Here is a 21,382-nt window from a genome sequence, read left to right on the forward strand (position 1 = left end):
TTGGTATTAGTGTGGTATGTCCTGTGGTTGTTGGTAAGAATCATCTTGAGGTTAGGTGGTTGTCTATAGGAGACTATGGGTCTGTCTCCCAGAGCCTCTTGGTGTCTGGTATCCTGTTCCAATATAGGCTGTAGTTTATTGATAATGTGTTGGACAGGTTTAAGTTGGGGGTTGTACGTGATGACAAGTGGTGTTCTATTGTTGGTTTTCTTGGGTCTGTTTTGAAGTAGATGGTTTCTAGGTATTCGTCTGGCTCTTTCAATTTGCTTTTTTTATTTCTCCGGGTGGGTAGTTGAGGTTTATAAATGCTTGGTAGAGATCCTGAAGCTTCTGGTCTCTGTCAGTGGGATTAGAGCAGATGCGGTTGTATCGAAGGGCTTGGCTATAGACGATGGATCGTGTGGTGTGTTCTGGATGGGAGCTGGAAGCATGTAGGTAACTGTATGAGTCGGTGGGTTTTCTGTAGAGAGTGGTGTCTAATTTTCCATTGTTGATTTGTACTGTGGTGTCCAGGAAGTGGATCTCTCGTGTAGAATGGTCCAGGCTGAGGTTGATGGTGGGGTGTAGGTTGTTGAAATCTCTGTGGGGGGAATGAACAAACACTTGAACTATCTTACCCATTACCAAGATAGCTTCCCCAATTATCACCTCTAATACCATTAACTCACAAACATCCCACTCTCCCCACCTCTAATATCATCAATTCACAGACACTTACCTTCCTTCCTTCCCCCTCCCCCGCATCCCCCTCCTGTTCTGAAATGTGATTTGTCCTTTTCATATGTGTTCGTTTTTTTAATTGTATCCTTTGGTATATATGGTTGTGACTATTTTCTTCCACTATTTGATCTGAGGAAGTGGGTCTGGCCCATGAAAGCTCATCATCTAATAAACCATCTTGTTAGTCTTTAAAGTGCTACATGGTCCTGCATTTTGCTTCAGCTACCCCAGACTAACACGGCTACATTTCTATCAGAAACTAAAGTGGCATTCTAGATGGTGGGACCCTGACAGCAGTGTTCCCTCTCATCTTTTTCATCCTTTCATGGAAGAAATTTTGTGTGCATTGAGATGTGCACCACCAATAGAAACACACAGCCTAGCTATGGGTGCTCTGATAAATCAGCTGGGTGGCATTTGAACTACAGCTGGTAACCGTTCGCAGTTACGACCGCTGTCGTAAATGGCAGACCCCGAGTTATGAACACGATCTGAGCTTACGAACAGCACAGTCGCATGTAACTCTATGGGGTCTGACTTACAAACAAACAGAGTTACGACCGATTGCTTGGTCCGTAACCAGTTCGTAAGTCGGAGGGAGGCTGTACTTCTGAGGAGCCACACAAGAGATCAAGCATGAGGGAGAGATCAAGCATGAGGGAGTGTCACCCCTCACAACTGTCTGAAGGAGGTTTATTGAACAATGAGGTAATAATTGCTATTTAGGAAAGATCCTACACAATTAAGGATGTTAAATATCGGTTAATTTACTAGTTGAGTAGTCGATGGAATTTCTCACATATACAGATACTGCCTTTACATTGCCCTTATTTAATTACTTATTGAATTCTCCAGACTTTTTCTTCCTGCAGTCACAATTTGTTGTAAATCCTGAACTTATTTCATGTGTCTCCAGGTTGCTTTGCTATGTAGGACATGGCAATAATTATTGAAGGGTAAGGAGACTTTCAAAGCTTTTCTTAACATATGTGCAATGTACCTCAAGTGGCATGTGACCAGGATTAATCACTGAATTTGGTCCACTGGTTGGATCATTATTGGCACTGGTAGATACTGAGTGGGAGTGCAACTTGACAGGAATCAAAGCTTAAGGGGACAAGAGAGTTTCTGGGCAATTATCTTTTAATACAGTGAGCCCCATAGGCTTTGGAACTGAGAAACTTGCTTTCTGTTCCATCTTTTTCTCCTGACTTCGAGCAGGTAGCTAACATTCTTCTGAGGTGCTGTGAATCTGGAGCTTGCATTGACTTCAGATACAGCTATGGATGCTCAGCCCCTCTGAAAATAAGAAACTTTAAAATGTCTGATTATGGATTGAAGTGTTTAGGTTTTGACAATTTACAATAAGGATGTTAAAGTATTTGTTTGGAGTTTTTTGCTAAACCTGTAACTGCTGAAATTTTCAGCAGTTACATGTTTACATATGGGAGTGGGAGGTGATTTGCCTGTGAGGAGCCAACTTTGTGAGCACTGGCTCCAGAGGCGGGGGGGGGGGGGGGGGGGGGTGGTCCTTGCATATAACCAGGAAAGCTAACCCATGAGCCCAGGCTAATTTACAAGTGTTGGCTGTCATCTCTCTGATCTTTGGTTTCACAGTCTTTAAAGTGGGAGTGGTAATGCTCATTCCTCCACAAATAGCACTTTGAAATCTACTGAGGAAAAGCCTCCCTGTGAATTTTAAGCACAGCCTAACCCTGTTTCTGATCTGATTAGGATTGGGGGAGGGGGTAATACAAAAACTGTTGTAATCAAAAGAATTGGAGGTGCTTAGACTGTCAGTCGCAAGGACAGCATTTGGTTCTGTTAAAATGGATAATGGAGACTCAGATAAATGAGGTAATAAACCATCTTGTTAGTCTTTAAAGTGCTACATTGTCCTGCGTTTTGCTTCAGCTACCCCAGACTAATACGGCTACATCTCTATCACTATTGTACCTATGATGCACTTAAAAAGGAATTGAATTAAAGCGCAATGGGCTACATAATGTGGATAGAGTAAAAAGCAAAGATTGAAAAATGTAAACTACTATGCTTTCTTTTACAAAAGAGTAAGCAATAACAAGATGTCTAGAAAAAGCAAGGAGTGTAGGAAGGAGACCTAGTTGACCTCAGCATTTTCTCACTGGCAAAGTTGAGAGAAACTCACAGAGTGCTGGAGGGCTGGCCGAAGTTTTGCAGGCATAGGCAACTTGATGAATGCTTGGAAAACAGGCATGATTCCCCTGTGTAGAGCCTTATGAAAGGGCTCGACTGAAGCTTGTATGCTGTTGTAGACAAGGACTTCAGCACTCTTCACTCAGTCTATAGCATCATAGAATAAAGATGCAAGTCTCTACTTGTTGGAGAGGGAAGCCAATGGAATTATGTCTGTACATGTGATTAGTTAATTGTTAGGATGAAGATATAGTGAGGGGACTAGCCTTGAGGCAAACAGATGAACTCAGATTATTCTCCCAATTCCCTTCCAAGTGGGAGGGAGTGACAGTTTAAAGAAATTCAGCACACACTCTTATTGATGTTCTTTCAGGGTGAAGTAAAGGTAGGTGGTGGAAGTGTTAATCTTAGAACAAACTACTTAAAAATGGTTTCCTTCTCTCAAGGACTAAGCTCCCCATTTTATGTCCTTTGCAACTATGGATGTTGTCATTGCACACAGTGGCTGAGCAGGGAGCTGACCTCATCTGCCTTGAGGATTAATAAGGGCATTAGAGAGGTAACTATCTTAAATAGGCTTTTGGAAGGCAGAAAAGCCTTTTTGTTCACATCTAAAACTAGCTGAATAACAGATCCTCTCTTCCTTTCCTTGCTGGTTCTGTGTTAAGATTTGTGTCTGTTAAATTTCCTCTCAGATCCCTCATAGATCTCAGGAGAGACATGTTCCTAAAAATGAGTTGGGAGGATTATACTGTAGTTAAGAAATTCTGATGGGTGGAAGAAAAATTAATGAATTAAAAGACGGAATATTTCTCATTGTAGTAGAGTTAAGGGATTTGTATGGCGAATCTGACCTCATTCATGCTTACTTCAAATTACTCTACTTATCTGGGTATAGCATAATGTTGGAGAAAATAAAAACCTGTATTTTTTTACTTCATCACAGCTGTTCCATCACTAAACATGTCTGACACGGTGTATTTTCTTGTCTTTACTAAAGCTTAATAAAGTATTGCCAAAACTTGAGTTTTTAAGAGTAATTTCATCTTAATACACAAAGACCAAGATTTTCAGAAATGATTGATTTAGGTAACCAATCTGAGCTGTCTAATTTATTATTTTTTTGGTGAAGTTTCCCAAGTTGGGCAACTAGTCACTTCTCAAATTTTGATGAAAACCTCTGTCCATAGCATCCTGCTAAGCTCTACAGGAGGAATGTCAGAGGTTGCACAGCAGCAATATCTAGACGGTTTGTATTGCATAAATCCCTAGAAAATCAGAACTTATCATTTATTCCCTTAGAGTGTATAGTTATGGGGAAAGTTGTGCCTGGGCCAAGGAGCTTGCTCATCTTTAAGGAAGGCATGCTTTTGTTTCTAAGGAGTTTGACCTATTCAGTGTTACTGTGTAATTTGTTGAAAAGGGGTAGAGCAGTATTTCTCAATGTCAGGGTGTCAGCATTTTAAAAATTGTACTGCCTGAAGGTCTTGCTGCTATGTGCTGTGTTCTGTGGAGTATGCATTTGTTGTTTCAAGAAAGTTTTCACTTAATTGCTATTTCAGACAGCAGTGAATGTGCTGACTCTTTCTGCAGAGACATCTCCTAAAATCAGTTTGCTGAGAATTGCTTCTTTGGGAGGAACAACTTCATGAAAAATTGAACAGTAAAGCTGTAAATGGAAGTCTTTTTCAGTGTACCAAGTTAACCACAACAGCTGTATAAAGCAGACTCATTTGGGATAAAAACCTAAGTCTAAGATGTAGTAATTAAAAGCAAATTGATTATAAATACATCCTCCTCACAGCCACATGATGTGTTTTCAAAAAAAAAAAGCTTTGAAGACACAATCACACTCTCAAATTTGTATAAAGGTGCAAATATAGGTAGGAAAAAAAGCTTTAAAAATCTTATTGCATACAGAGAATGTCAGGATTAACTCATTCCCGATAGATATAAATCTCATTGATTTGAATGGACCTTTGCCTAGATAAGGACTTAAGGGGTCTGGCCTTCAGCGTGTCCTGGGCAGTGTGTCAGAAATGTGTAGCATGTGCATTGTAGTCTGTGGATAATATATGTGGGACATGGATTATTAGAACACTTCCTTTCTAGCTCTTGTCAGATTGTGACATCTTGATACTGAAGCAAACAACATACTCAAATAAGTTGGAGAAGGTTGGTTTGACATATTGCAAGCCACAGTGTCCTTTGAACGTGTTTTAATTGACAAGCTATCTTTCAAGAAGTCTCACTAAGATCATCATTGCTTAGTTTGTGGACACTCCTCTCACAAAGCATGACTTTCCTTGCAAAAACAGACCAGCTCTCCGTTCAGTAGAAATGATATCATGAGAGCATTTAAATAGAATCTACAGTTTTCAGCCTGTTTGTGCCAGCAGAGAAGAGTAAAACATCTTTTTAATGCAAGAATTGACTGGGTGGTTTGTCTTTGGTAGCAGTCGTTAGTATAACAGCATCCCTTTATTGCACATTTTTTTCAGGTTAGCGGAGGGACAAGTCCAGCCCTACCATAAGATTAGGCATGATTGATGCTGAATTGTTCTACGTGTTTTGACATCAAAAAACTTTATCATCTTGGCTCCAGATACTCCTGGCCACTGATCTCTATTGTCCCCTTTTGACATTTGGCCTCTTTCCCTCCAAATACAAACATGCAGTAGTTTTTCACACACCGCTTAAACCAGGCCTGTAGCTTCAGGCGGTCTGGGGCTGCAGCAGGCGGGCAGTCCAGCCTGCCTCGGGGGGGCGGTGCTGTGAGGCTGCTGGCTGGGAGGTGCTTAGGTAAGTGCCTCCCAACCAGAGCTTGTCTCTGGCACTCCTTCCCCTCCTATACCCCAATTCCTTCCTCCATGTTACCATCCAAACCCTCTACACCCACCTGCCCCAGGTCACAACTCCTTCCCAGACGGTGTACCCCTTCCTGCATTCTTCCCTCAGGCCACAATCTTCTCCTGCACCCTTATCCTCTCCTAGATACTGCACCCCATTCCCTTGCCTCAGGTCACCACTCAAACCCTCTGCAGTCTGCACCTCCTTTTCCCAGGTTTACAATTCCCTTCCAGAATTTTCTCCTGCACCCATACTCCCTGACCTTACACCCCAGTCTGCTGACCCAGGTCACAATCCCCTCCTTCACCCAAACTCTGTGTGACCTCACACCATCTCCTGCATCCCAGTCCCTTACGCCTTGCACCCTTATGCAACCAGCCTCTATCCTAGACCCTGCATCCCCTCCGCAGAAAAGTTCAGCCCTTAACCACTTTCCAAGACCTTAGAGTGGTCCCCCGTGACAGGATGAACCCGGTTCTGGGCACAGCTGAGGGTGTCCGGTCAGGGTGAATTGCTCAAAACTCGGGGCTCCTTAGAGCCCCAGAAGGGAGACCTTTCCCAAATAGGCCACAAACCAGTCACACGGAGCACTTCAGCTGCTAGTCTGGCCAGCCAGCAGCCTCACAAGCAAAACCCCTCTGATACCCCAGCTCTTCCTATGCCCCAGTCAGCCCCGGGCCTGCACACAGGTGAGGGGGGGTTTTAGAACCCAATCTCACCTACCCCGAATGGGTTCTTCCAGTCCTAAAAAACAGCCACAGGTCCCAATCAATTTACACTTTGGATTTTACCCACAAGATCATGCTGAGCCAATCCTTTAGAATCCAAAATCTAAAGGTTTTTTTACTAAAAGAAAAGCATGAGAGTAAGGAGAATACATTACATGCATCGAATCACCAAGTTCAGTGCAGGCTCTTAGCGGTTTATAACATTTCTGCTATCTTATAAGTCTCTGTACATCCTGTGTCAGGATGCGTCCACGGTTCTTTACAGCTCATTGTTCCCTGCAAGGCTGCATCTGGGATCAGGAGCTTAACTGAAGACAAGATGGAGGGTGCCACATGACACTTGCATACCTCTCCTGGCATCCTCCTGGTCAGAGCAGGTCACATGCTCGAGCGACCTATCTCTGTTTCACATGCTGGCAGCTATTATACCCTGGCTGGTTTGCAGGTATCAGTCACATTCCTCAGGTGTGTATTGGCACCTAGAGATTCATTGTCATCTTGCTAATTACCATAGCCACTGGCTGAACATTCTTTGCCTGTTGGTCTGTCTCAGACAGAGAATTTTCCAGCATCAACACAGAGTACATATTTATAACTCCACATACAGATGTTATACAAGTACATGAATAGCATATACAGAATCAGCAGAACATAAGCTTTCATGTGACACCTCACATGGGGCCCCTTTTGTATAGACTTTGGGGCAACTATCCCCCCCATGTCCCATGGGTGCAGCAATGATCTTTAAAACTAAATAATGTGACATCCCCCACCAAAAATTATTGCCCACCTCTGGGTTAGAAGTTGGGTCTAGTGCCCATTATTAAGAGTAGTACTTGACTCAAGCATTACAGTCAGGTTGAAATTGCTTGGTTCTTTAAATTCAGTAAAAAATCTTGCCCCAGTACTATTGTACATTTGTAACGTAGCAGTGCTCTGAGTGGGTGCCATAAGATCTCTGAACACAGATTTTTTTTTCCATGATAGTAAATTCTAATTTCAATTTTAACCTTCTCTCTTAGATTCATCACATTGCCCAAAATGGAGGATTATATAAAAGACCCTTTAATGAAGCTTTTGAAGAAACACCTATGCTGGTTGCTGTACTAACATACGTGGGCTATGGTGTTCTCACCCTCTTTGGGTATCTGCGAGACTTTCTACGACAGTGGAAGATTGAGAAGTGTCACCATGCAGCAGAGAGAGCGGAACAGAAGGTAGTTGCTGGATAGGCTTGGGTGGGATTGAGTTGGTGTACAGTGGGATGTCAGCCAGCTATACTAATTTAAAATGTTTCTATTTGTAGTCCAAATAGATGCACAAAGAACCCCCCAAATACAAGCCTTTGTACAGCTGGTTAAATGAATCTGTAGACAGCTTGAAATGATAGCACTGAGGTGCTAATCAATTACCTCAGTAATCCCAATGAGGTGTTAATTCTGAGGCCAACCAGTGACCATTTTAATGTCCACATTGATAACTATTTCCTCTTCTTTGAGGCATGTTCGTGTGTGCTCTTCACTGTAGGTGTCTTGATGCCCGGGTGCTTGGAACCAGAACTTTGTAGCAGCAGTACCCCCTTCCCCCGAGGGGCGGCATATGTGTGCAGCATTGCCCGCATCATAGCAAATGTACCGATGCATGCACGCCATCAACTGCCTGTCAGTTCCTTCTCATCAGCTCCCGGTTTGGTCACAGCACAGCAGCGCTCCGTGCATTACTCAAAAATGTAATACTGTAGTTGTTGTTGTTAAATAGTTTTTGTCATGGTTTACAAAAGGCGCTCTGAACCGTTGCTACATGTGCCATCAAAATCGGTATCGACAAAGGTCATAGAGATCTCCTCAGTACTGTCTGCATCCAGAGTATGGGCAGACTCCTTAGCGCAGTCACAACACACAGCACAAGTGGTACCAACCTTCACTCAGCTGAAGCATCTGACCATGCAACAGGAGCTGACAGTAGGAATGGAAGAGACTCGATATCCTGAGGAGGAAATCCTACTCATTGGCCTCCCTCCTAATAACCAACTGTGCAAAATACACATGCCACCACTTTGACCAAATGAAAAACTTTATTGAATGGCTTCCGGATGATAGTAAGACTTTTTCTTCGAGGGTCCCCGTGGGCACTCCACTTAAGTGTCAGCGCCACTGCACACCTGGCCCGGAGACCTCTGCTAGCAGTCTTCTGGCTGCCAGCACATGCTGCGCTATTGCACTATTGCTGAAAGTGACAGTTGGGCATGAGCTGGCAGACATCCCTCAGTTCCTTCTCTACTGCCACCGGCATCAGTCGCACTTCCACCAGTCTCCCAAATGCCAAAGTAAGGGGGGGGGGGAATTTAAAAAATAAAGAAGCAGAAAAGGGAAAGCTAGCGGGCGAAGCGGCACGTGGCCGCTTCAGCCATGGTCCGCTCCTTCGCGAACAGCATGCAGGTAACACTGTCATGCCTACACACCTAGCATGAAAGGCGACTAGGCAAAGCGGCGCATGGGCGCCTTTGCTGCATCCTGCCTGCCGAAGAGACGGTGGGGGGGAAAAAAAAACCCCCAACATTTCTACCTACATCTCTCGGCCACAGAGTGCAGGACGGCAATCGCAGCAGCAGACAGGCACAAGCAGTGCCTGTGTTGTCTCGGGCCAGACCATCATCTCAGTCTCTGCCCTCATTGGTACAAGCTCGCCCGTGCTCTCGGGGCAGCAGCATCACATGGAGACCGTGGCTGAGTCGCAGCCTCATTTGACCCCACCGTAGAGATAACGCTCTTGGGGAGGAGGGCAGGACGAGCACTCCCTTTCAGTGACATGCTGCAGAGCAGGACCCGGAGTCAAGCATGCAACGCTCCTGGTCCCCCGCTGAGCTTCAGCCTCTCTGACAAACGGAGGAGGCTGATCAGAGTGCCACCAGGTAAGGCTCTTAAAAGCAGGATGAGGGCTCCGGCTAAATGAGAAGCTGTGATCCTAATAGGAAGCACTGGGCCGCTGGCGACACTTCATGTTCTCCACGCAGTAATGTGGTACCTGTGGGGGAAACGGTACCGTGGGGGAACCGGCAAGCTGCAGTGCAGCAGAATGCCATGCTTAAGCACACGCTCGGTACCGATGCACTTCATAGCGCCAATGGTACCGATGCGGGCAGCTGTATGGGACTGCATAGCAATGCCTCTGCTTACTCTGGTTCCAAGGCTCGTGACGGGCAGCCCTTGCAGTAGGATCGGTACCATGCTCACCATTAGTCGGTACTGATGTTACCCTACAGGCTAGAGGTCCCCTGTTCTCCATTACACCAGCATCACGTATATCTGCTAGATTTCATGACGAGGAGGAGCAGCCAAGGGGCCAGCACAGAGTCCCTTTATATGCGGGAGCGCCTCAACGATGGGAGTAGAAAGGGCAGAGGGCACAGTGGATGCCTCCACCAATGCCCCTCCCCCCCGCCATGGGCCTCTTGGGACCCTGGGATTCTGTACCAACTCAGTAGTTCAGCACGCTATGCTGTTGGAGCACAGTCCGCTCATGTGACTTCCTGAATCCAAGCTGACTGGGACCAAACCTACTGTGACAGCGTTTCGCTTAGGGAGGATGCGACACAGGCTCTTCTAATTCGACACTTTCCAACAAGGACTTAACAAACATTTGAACTATCTCACCCATTACCAAGATAGTTTCCCCAATTATCACCTCTAATACCATTAACTCACAAACATCCCACTCTCCCTACCTCTAATATCATCAATTCACAGACACTTACCTTCCTTCCTCCCCCCCCCCCCCCGCATCCCCCTTCTGTTCTGCAATGTGATTTGTCCTTTTCATATTTGTTCATTTTTTTAATTGTATCCTTTGGTATATATGGTTGTGACTACTTTCTTCCACTATTTGATCTGAGGAAGTGGGTCTGGCCCACGAAAGCTCATCATCTAATAAACCATCTTGTTAGTCTTTAAAGTGCTACAGTGTCCTGCATTTTGCTATTCTTACTCCATGATAGGGAAACGAGACCAGATATGATCTCATGAGCATACTCAGTTTACCTCAACATACTACGTTGGCTTTTCCAAGGAACGAACCATTGAGGGAGCCAGCTAAGTTAATCTGGAAAACTCTGGCATCGGTGCTTCCAATATCATAAACACTAGATCAGAACTATTATGTCGCCTCCACAGAGGTCGAACTCCTCTTCTCTCCTGCTTCCCCTATTTTACTAATGACTGAAGCAGCCAACCAGAGGGGGAAGCACCAGCAGTACCTAGAACACCACCATACAGCCACCATAAAGAGACAAAGGCTGGACTCTCTGGGCAAGAAAGTCTACTCCTCAGCCTCCTCCCTCTGGCTGTGCATTGCGAATCAGGTGGCCTACTGGCAAAATACTCACAACTCGGTTGAATCATTGCATTCCTTTATTCAATGTATACCAGAGGATGCGAGGGAGCAGTTCAGATCACATCAGGTTGCAGGCTTCATTAAGAGACAGCGGACAAGCGGCCAGGTTCAGGCCATCCACAGTACAGAGGAGACAGATGTCATGGTGCAGCTGTTGGGTTCCCCAGGGAGGTTCCGTCGGCTGTCCAGCATCTCCCATCCAAGAGGGGAGAAGCTCCGGCAGAGGCAACAAAGCTCAGCTTTCCATGCATTGAAGGACCCCAGGGTGATGCTCCACACCCTAGGGATACAGCTGCCTGGAGCCAAGAAGAAGCAATACAAACAATAGGAACAGAGGTTCAGACAATTAAGGGATACACAACAAGGACTCCATAAGAGCGAAGGGCGTATGAGTCAAACTAGGCGCAGATCATCAAATGAGCAATCATCAACCCAAGGCCTCATGTCAGTGAAACTGAGGTTCGGTCGAAGGTACAAAAGCAGATTTTTCCAAGGCATATACAACCAAGCACATAACTATTTGAAAACAGCCTAGCCGCTTTCTCCTTGGCCTGGAATCCCAGAAACGTGGATCAATGGGCCCTAGAAAGAATACAGACCAGATATGGCAAACTGGTCAGAGCAGGTCTGCCAAACCAACCCCCTTCCTCTCTCTCATAAGTTGCCTCTCCTGGACAACGCGCAGCGCCTCCTCCAATTCAGCATTATAGAGAAGGGACCTAGCTACCACAGAGGAAGGGGATTTTTTCTCAATTTCTAGCTGTCAAGAAATCGGGGAGGGGGTGGTGGGCCAACTTGGACCTACATGTACTCAACTAGCTTATCAAGTATAAACATTTCAAGATGGTCAGGCATCATACCAGCCTTGGAGATGGGAGCATGACTAGCTACCCTGGACCTCAAGGATGCACGTTTTCATGTGTCTGCTCACCTGGCTCGCAGACGATTCCTCAGATTTGCCCTTGAGCTTACTATCCACACAGGTTGCTCCCCTTCGAGCTGCCCACGACACCCACAATTCTCCTTTTGAGTAGTGTCTCTGGGGGTGCTCATTGTAGGTGTCAGGCTCATCCTGGCGCCACAGATCGGAGATTTTCAAGGGCTGTAGTCAGCCAGACTACACGTGCACGGTTAGCGTCTCGCGCTGTTCGTGCCCTTTATCTGTTGCGCACGGTCTGGCTCCTGCCAGTCCTTTTCAACCATTCTCTGTCGCAGATGGAGCTCTGCCTCCCTTCCATCCTGTCAGAAAGATTCGGTTGTAAAAATTAGTTTTGGATTCCTGTAAATAGTTAGTTCTAGTCAGTCTTGTTAATACTTGTTAAAATTGTTTGTGGGTTTTTTTTTTTAAACGAACACAGTTGGATTCCGTTCGTTGCCTTAGGCCGCCTTAAGAAGAAACAACAAACAAAAACAAGCACATCCAAAATGCCTGGCTTACCAGGCTTTAAAAAATGTGACACGCCACGAAGCCATGCCAGCCTCCTACAGGCATGCGCCTCACCCAGACAGAGAATACATGACGCATGTGCTGCAGAAATGTGTGCATTGCTCAAAAGTCATGGCCAGGGCCCTCAGACAGGGAAATGTGCCTTAGGATGATTGATTGACAAGGCTCTTCAACCCACAAATACCTTGCCTGCAGCTGCCTCAGACCCAGCAGCACCTCAGAAACGGAGAGCATCTTCCCCAAGGACAACCCACAAAAAGAGGATAAAGGTGTTCCCGATGTGCTCTCTGCTGGCCACTCCAGCCAGTAGAGTGAGCACGGGTGACAATTAGGGAACATCCGGCACTACCTCCAGCGGTACAAAGATGGTTACAAGTGCCAAACAGAAAGAGACACCAACCGCAGTGCTGATGGCGAAGGCACCAATGGCACCCATATCAGCGTTGGCACTGGAGGCATCAACTAGCCATACCCCCACGCCATCATAAGCAGCCCCGCCAGCTTTGGAACTGGCTGTTGGGAATAAGTTCTGGACACTCTGGATGCAGTGAATACAAGTGAAATACCATGGACTGCCTCAGTGTACCCTACACTGGCACTGAGTCCATCAACACCAAAGCGCACCAATGTGGTGGCGGCACCGAAGAAATCAGCAGCAAAAACTGACACATGCCGCTTTTCTTGTTCTCCCTCGCCTACGTTCTCTCCAGCACCGTTGTTAACACCCCTGACATCGAGCTCTCCAGTGCCAAGCGTGTATCTTGAGCACCAGAGGGCATGCCCATATTCTCAACAGAGGTCTCTATCTCCATATCTCACAACACTGCAGAGAGACACAAGATATTACAGAAGGCAGTTCTCTCCTTCACCACCACCATCGTTGAGTTATCCCCATTCTCTGATGCTATCTCCACAGTCGATACATCACAGGCGACACAGGAGTGCAGTGTCCTTCAGGTGGTCCTCACCAGCATGGTCAGATCATTACTGCTATCGGTACTCGAGACCGCATTATTATCATCATCAGGGCAAGACAAACCCTGGCGAGAGCCACTTGCCAGCCCAATACTGCACATGCTCAAGACTGGAACTGCGCATGTGTGAAGCGCTGGTGAATGGGGCTCACGGCACGACCAACTGAAAGCTACTCACCACAGGCGAGTAGATTCAGCGATTTGTCGAGCCCTGATCAATATCAGGGCTCGACAAACAATGTAATCTACTTGCTCGTGGCGAGTACATTACACCCCCGAAGAGTCAGCGCAGAGCAATCTGTGCAGGCGCAGAGCGCAGAACTGCACCGCTGGTAAGCGGGACTTGCCGCCACTCAGCAAGCCCTGATCCTCCTCATCATCACCATCGGTCATACTCGCACAAGCAGTCTCCGTGCTGCCATCGATCGCCTAGACACCACTGGCTCCCAACCATAACATGGAAGCAACACCTTCCAACCATGCTGCCTCAGACCCCGACAGAGCAGTTGCACCAGTTGGAGCCCAAGGAGGGTCAGTTGTCCGAGGCTGAAGATCGCCAACCCAACACTTCTCCTACTGATCTCTTGTCTTCATCTCCTGATGATGCGGTAATTCCAGGGGATATGTCATCACCAGATGACCTCAAGCAATTCCAAGAATTTTTTAAACGTGTTGCGGAGAGCCAAGAGGTTCATTTGACAGAAGAACAGGGAAAACAATATCGCCGCCTTAAAAATTTGCGCACTTAGCATCAGGCAAGAACCATGCTGCCAATTGATGAGGGAATCATGGAGGTTGCGGAAGATATCTGGTAAACCCCAGCTTCCACCCCACTGACTAGTAAACGTGCTGAAAAGAAATACTTCATACCATCCAAAGGTCTGGAATTTTTCTTTAACCATCCACAACTGAATTCCTTGGTCATGGAAGCAGCGCAACAGAAGGCCAAGATTCTGCGATATAGAAATACACCATCTGACAGAGAGAGCAAGAAATTGGACATATTTAGCAGGAAGGTATACTCCTTGGCCACAATGCTACTCAGGATCTCGAACTATGCAGCCCTCCTGTCAAACCACAACTATGACAATTATACAAAGCTGACCAACTTGATGCAACATCTACCAGGGTCCAAAAGGCCACTCTGAAAGGCAGTCGTGCAGGAGGGTTATTCCTCTGAAAACTGATTTCAGATTGCCCTCAACGTCACGGACACAGCGGCCCAGTTCTCAGCCACAGCTATTGCCATGAGGCAATTGCTAGTCCCAACAGAACTCCAGGGCAAAGTGGAAGACCTCCCATTTGAAAAGCAAAGGCTGTTGGTAGAGAAGACCGATGAGGTTCTTCTTTCAGGAAAGGACTTCTGAACCACTTTGCCATATGCTGGGGATGTACATGCCCCCATATAGGCGCAAACTTTATAGCCCACAGAGGAGATATGATCAACCATACTTCTAGCAACAACACCGTGCTTTCGATCAGCCATGTATGAAGCAACGTTCGCAGCAAAGATGCACCCAGACCACCCACACCATTTACTCAGGCAGCTGCCAAGCAGCAAATTTGTCTCCTCGGTCAAGGGCACCTAGACAACGCACGTTGTTGACCCAGAATACCAAGGGTCTCTTACCTTTCATCATCACCTGAGGCCATGCTGTTGACAATGGGCCATTATTACCTCAGACCATTGGCTTTTGGAAATTGTGTTGATGAGCCTCACCATTCCGTTCCTGTCCCTCCAACCCAGACACCTTCTCCATCCCTCTTCAGGGAACCCTTTCAAAGCCCTTGCTAGAGCAGGTGGTAAACAGACTACTCTAAGTGGGGCCAATAGAGATTGTATCAGCTCGTCACAAGGGAAAGGGGGCTTTTCTCAAGATATTCTCATTCTAAAAAAATAAAATAAAATAAAAAAATCAGGGGCGGTGGAGGGCTATTGGAACAGAGAAATTGGATGTTGTCCTTCAATTTCCAGGATACATACTTTCATGTTTTCAGTCCAGCCATCACACAGAACATTTCTGAGAATCACATTAAAGAACCACCATTACTAGTACTAGGTTATCCCATTTGGCCTGTTTGCAGCAATAAGAGTTTTTTTCTAAAATACTAGCCATTGCAATCACCTCTCTTAGAAAAAAGGCATATTTTTTCATACCTAGAGGACTGCGTAACGGTGGCATGATCAGAGCACAAGGTGATCTGGTCCACAGCAGAGGCAATACATCTTTTCAATTCTCTAGGTCTCCAAATAAATGCACAAGTCACACTGACTCCATCCCAAGAGTTAGAGTTCATAGGAGCCAGTCTGGACTGCATAAATGCACAGGTATGGCTGCCTCTGCAGAGGTTCCAAATTGTCTCCACACTAACAAAGACAGTCCTAGACAGCCCAACAGTGTCCACCAGACAGTGCCTGCAACTGCTGGGCCATATGTCTGCAACCACATATGTGGTTCCCTATGCCGGGCTGCGCATGAGATCCCTATGTGGTCGAAAACACATAGTTACAACTGTAGGTATCACTTACAAAAAATTCCTAGCCCCACAGAGAGTCAAAGAATCGCTCTTAGGTTGTGCTCCTGAATGCACCCTATGTTCAGGATGTCCCCTTCCAGCGGGAGCTCCTTTCTGTAACCATAACCAGACACCTGACTAGAAGAATGGGGTGCGCACATGGGTGACCACAGCACTCAGGGATGGTAGTTGATGACCGAATCTACCCTGCATGTCAATATCTTAGAATTTCAGGCTGTGTGAAAAGCATGTGAATGTTTCCTGCCATTGATTCAGGGCAAGTCTGTGAGAAGACTCACAGACAACACTGCATTCATGTTTTACATTAACCACCATGGTGGAGCCAGATTTTATCCCCTCTGCAGAGAGGCTACAACACAGTGGCAGTGCACAATGGTGCCTTCAATATCACATCACCCTATCAGAAATATACCTCTCAGACAACCAAACCATCACCATGGATCACTTTAAGCCTCGTAGTTCACCAGAAGTAAGAATGGGAGATACGTAGTCAAGCCCTACATTCCCTCTTCTGCACATGGGGCTTTGCACAAATAGACCTATTCACAACATCACACAATGTTCCAAGTTTTGTTCTAGGATGGGACTCGGCAAGGGCTCCATGGGCCGGGGGGTGGGGAAGGGGAGTACCATGATGATCAGCTGGCCTCAGAGTCTTCTATATGCTTTTCCCCACAATTCCATTACAGGGCCGAGTCATACAGAAAATAAAATAGCACAAAGCTAGAGTGATTGTCATAGCTCCGGCCTGGCCCAGACAACCCTGGTTCCCTTATCTGTCCCAATTGACTGCTGTGCCATAGTGGCCAGACATACTATCCCAGGATCGGGGCTGAGTTTTTCATCCGCACATTCACAAGCTTCATTTCAGTGCTTCACTTCTACAAGGCTGAGTAACCCATAGGGCACATGGGGAGAGGAAGTACATAATATAATCATGAACTGTCGCAAGCAGATGACAACGAAAACATAGTCTAAAAAATAGAGGTGTTTCTCCAAGGGGGCAGATCAAAGATTCCTACGCCCATAATCAGCACATCTAATGGTAATATTAGACTACCTCCTTGCTTTAAAGAAGAACCTTTCTAATTAATCCGTAAAGGTACATTTAGCAGCAATGTCCAGCGAGTATGTGATCGTGGACGGATACACCATATTCTCATACCCTATAACCAAAAAGTTCCTGAAGGGACTGAACAACATATTTCCTCCTATAAAGCCATCAGTGCCACCTTGGGACCTCAACCTTGTTCTTAACTTCTTGACCCACCCACCCTTTGAGACCATGGCAACATGTTCCCTCACTTAGCTGTCCATAAAGGTGGCCTTCTTCCTAGCAATCATGATGGCAAGGAGAGTGGGCGAGCTAGCTGTACTCATGGTGCATCCACCATTCACCACTTTCTACAACGGGTGGGCAATAATTTTTTGCTGGGGGCCCACTTCAGAAATATTTGAAGTGGCTCCGGGCCACACCGGAAGGGGCAGGGCCAGGATACTTCCATGCTTCCCTACCCACAGACTGATTGCCCTGGGGGTAGAGGAGCACCTTTGCTCCCTCCAGAGATTCCACCTAGCCCATGCCCTGGCGATGGGAGGAGACTTTGCATGCTCACTCTTCTGCCTCTTAGGCTAATTAGAGCTTGAGGGCAGGGGAGCGTGCAAAGTGGTCTCCTGGCAGGTGGAGAAAACTTTGTGCTCTTCCTCCAGCCACCAGGCTCTAATTGGCTTGGGAGTGGGGGAGCATCAGGGCCTCTGCAGGCCAGATCAACCCGCTTGGCGGGCCAAATCCGGCCCCCGGAGGCCCTTTTTCCCACCTATGTTCTAAAAGGTAAAGTAATTTTAAAATCACACCCCAAGTTTCTCCTAAAAGTAGTCTCCCAATTGCACCTTAACAAACCTACGTACCTGCCTGTTTTCCATCAAAAGCCGCATCTGGATGTCTGTGCAGTACCACTCCACTCCCTCGATGTCCAGCGGGCACTCGCCTTTTACCTAAATAGAATCAGACCTTTTAGACAATCTCCGAAATGTTTTTTTATATCTACAATAGGCCGTTCCAAGGGTCAAGCCATATCGAAACAAGGACTTTCAAAATGGGTAATAAGTTGCATTGAAGAAACCTACCACATTAACAAGGTGCCTTTTCTAATTCAGATCAGGGCACGCTCCACCAGAGCCATGGCAACCTCTATAGCCTTCTTCTATAATGTGCTCATTGCAGACATTTGTAGGGCAGTAACGTGGGCTTTTGCCCATATATTCACTAAGCACTATGCTATAAATGTGCTTCTCAGTCTGCTGTCTCCAGGCAGGTGGTGCTAGCCACAGTCTACCATCTGCATCCTAAGCTCCTCCTGCAAGAGAGTGAGAGCACTGCTCTGTAGTTACCTACAGTAGATTGCCTACAGGGACACTCAAAGAAAAAAGGAGAGGTTACTCACCTTGTGCGGTAACTGGTGTTCTCTGAGATGGGGGTCCCTGTGGGCATTCCACGACCTGCCCTTCTCCCCTCTGCTTCAAAGCTGTGGCATCTCTCAGGTCGAAGGAATGGACAGGTGGTTGACAGCATGGCGTGTGCCGGTATGTTCCCTATGGTGCAAACAGTGCTGCACTACCATCTGGCAGGGGCAACTGCTGCTGAAAAGTTCTGGTTTCAAGTGCTGGGGTGTCAAGGTACCTACAGTGGAGCGCCCACAGAAACACTCGTCTCGAAGAACACCGGTTATTACACAGAGTGAATAACCTCTCTTATTGTCAACCATGTTAAAAGAAATGTCCAGTTCCTCGGAGACTGAAGCTAGAGCTTCAATCCTTCTCGGTCCATGAACATGAACTCTGAAGTGTAGAAGTAAATGTTGGGATCCTTGAACACTTTTGCTGCCCAAATAAGATGATAAACTATACCCTCTACTGGTGTAAATTGGCATATCCTCATTGAAATCAATGCTGATTCATGCCTTTTAGAATCCAGCCCTATATTTGTGTAAATTTGTAATAAAGAGCAATACAGGGAGAAAGCATAGGAATAACTTTCAACTCCTGAAGAAATAATTTATCTTCCAAGAAAATACTCTAGAATTAGAGAGATGAATATTATGTTTGAGTTAGTGTTCAGTGTGATTTATTTTCTTCAAATGAGGAGGACAATAGAGTAGCTAAAGTGGATGGGCAAATGTGGCCTATAGCTGCTCTAACTTTCAGTATAAAGGATTTATTGGTCATGAATCACACTATTCTTCACTGGATGGCTTCATCAACATGCTTCATTGCATGCTGGGTTCTGTGGTCTCTGTCTCATCTCTGTTAAAAGAGGGCTGCTACATGATCTCTTGTTCTGTGTAACAGTGGAATAAAATATGCCTTTCTATGAAGTATCATTACATAAACTCATTATGCTTCCTGCCCAGAACTGTTCCCCAAAGTTTAAATGTACTTTTATTAAGTTACTATCCTCAACCGCAAAAGCAGTGTGTACCTGACAATCCACATTATGGTTGCTATCCTGCAGAATATGGAATGTCGTGTCAGGCATAGGGATGTGAAGGACTAGTTGATTATCTGATAAGCAAATGACTATTGGATAAGCAAAAGGGAGTACTTCAAAGAGGCAGTGCCACTTGAAGCTTGGGGCTTGGCCCTTGGCTCCACATGGCACTGCTGCTTTGAAATGCCATGTGCAGCCCGGGGCCAGCTGGGGTGTCCCTAGGCTGCACATGGCGTGTGGAGCCGGGATCAGCTGCTGTCAGCTGACGGTCAGGGCAGTGTGTGTGTGTTACTGAGAAAACGGTTTAACGTCCGTGACTTTACTGCTAGGACTGGGGTCCTGTCGCAGAGGGCAGCCAACAGGCTGACAGACACCCCTGTTTATAGGAAGAGCTTATTACACCTCAGATTTTAGCTGCTAGGATACAGGATCCCGTCACAGCAGGCAGTCTAGGGAAGACTGAGAGATGCCCCAACGGATCTGTCACCTGGGAGTGACACGATCCAAACGCCCAAGCTCCTCCTATACCTGTCCCTTATGGCCTGCTGAAGTTCTTTTAAATTGTGCTTGGTTCTGTTATGGCAACTGAAGGAGTCAGGTTAAAAACTTAAACAGTTACAGGTTTATTAAAAAGACTTATAAAAGCATATGGTTACAATGGCTATTGCTCTCTTTCTTAACTGCTAGCAAATATAGATCTTAAAAAAAAGTTACAAAGAAAATAAAGATAGAAAATAGAAATAATGGTACCCAAGTGACAGCTTAATCTTTAAAGAGCTCTAAGTCTATGTGTACACTTAAGTAAAGGACCACATCCAGGTACAATTTTTATCCCTTTCTGTGCCTCTCGACTTCAGCGGGTCAAGCCAGGGCCGGTCCTTCAATTCCTAGGAAAGACGAATATGAGGTGGGCGTCCCCAGGGAACCTCAGGAGGTCAAAACACCTAACCCGACCAGCAGATAGATGGTAGATTGACACTCAAAGTAAATATGCTGCTGGACCCATCGTTATACCCCTTGGGGCCCGTATCCTCTTTCTTACCTTAAGATGCCAAATTGTGCTGGTCCGTTTTGTGGCGCCAGTTCTTACAAGGGAGTTTCAAGTTAATTTAAACTTGCAAGAGAGAGAACTAAATTGTGAGTACTAGACATTTTTTTACTGGGCGAGAGATTCCTCCCCCCCGTGGGCAGCTGTGTGTTCGTATCAATATGGGTTTTAATCAAGGGCACTCCTCTGCAGCCTCTTTGTCAGCAATTGGCATATCTCTGTTTACAGCCATTCACGGTCACAGCAACCTGCATATCCGGGCCTTCTGCTCTGTGTGCCCTGTATGCTCCAGGAAAGCAAAATGGATGTTACAAGGGGGGTTCCTGTCTGGCTACAGCTGGGGACTCCCCCGCTGACCCTGGGCTCCCTGCCAGCACTACCACTTTGAAACGCCACGGGGAGCCCGGCATCAAGCCCCTTGCAGCGTTTCAAAGAGGCGGCTCCACGTGGTGCTTTTGCCTTTGAAGTAGCGGAGCTGCTCTGTTGACTAATCAAATAGTCGATGCAAAAATGCATTGACTATTCCATTAGTCAGTTTGTCAATATTTAACATCCTTAGTCAAGATAAATAAAGAGGATACCCCCTCTGTAGGTTAGGAATGCAATAGTGTACCCATGTACATGGCTCACCAATGAGCCTTAGCTCATTGGTTAACCTTCATGGTTACATGCAGGGGGTCACTCTGTACTGCTGTCTCTGTATGAGATGCAGTAGCATGGAAGCAGATGGGAGTGTGAAGCAGGAGGTGTGGGGCAGACAGCTCTGTGGGAGCCAGTGTTTGCTTGTCCCCACTGGCCCTGCATTGCTGCCTCTAATACATAGGCAACAGCTTGTGCAAGGGTGCGGGGGCTGGTGGCTCTGCAGGAGTTGTCCTTCACATGTAAATGTGTAGCCGTTGAATGTTTCCGAGATTAGCATTAAGGTGAATTGCTCAGTGAATGATAATACACAGTGTGGGGGGTTATCTTGAATATCTGTTAACTAAAGAGCTATGGAATTACGATCCCCATACATTGTCTGAAGTG

General features: G+C 46.3%; 1 protein-coding gene and 1 long non-coding RNA gene across 3 annotated transcripts in view; one reads left to right on the forward strand and one right to left on the reverse strand.

Annotated features, from left to right (window-relative positions):
* SPTLC2 (serine palmitoyltransferase long chain base subunit 2) overlaps window positions 1-21,382 on the forward strand; it is a 150,914-nt gene that overhangs the window by 17,916 nt on the left and 111,616 nt on the right. For both annotated transcript variants that reach the window (XM_075926793.1, XM_075926794.1), the window contains exon 2: window positions 7,496-7,690. In XM_075926793.1, coding sequence (XP_075782908.1) covers window positions 7,496-7,690 — 195 coding nt within the window. The remainder of the gene's footprint in view (window positions 1-7,495; window positions 7,691-21,382) is intronic.
* The window catches only part of LOC142829098 (uncharacterized), a 68,913-nt gene continuing 59,500 nt past the window's right edge, over window positions 11,970-21,382 (reverse strand). Inside the window, exons 3-5 of the long non-coding RNA XR_012903366.1 lie at window positions 17,730-17,816; window positions 14,154-14,258; window positions 11,970-12,101 (exon numbers count right to left, since the gene is read on the reverse strand). This is a non-coding gene — a long non-coding RNA (uncharacterized LOC142829098). The remainder of the gene's footprint in view (window positions 12,102-14,153; window positions 14,259-17,729; window positions 17,817-21,382) is intronic.

This window comes from Pelodiscus sinensis, chromosome 4, assembly GCF_049634645.1.
Source record: "Pelodiscus sinensis isolate JC-2024 chromosome 4, ASM4963464v1, whole genome shotgun sequence".
In the NCBI taxonomy this organism is placed as follows: domain Eukaryota; kingdom Metazoa; phylum Chordata; order Testudines; family Trionychidae; genus Pelodiscus; species Pelodiscus sinensis.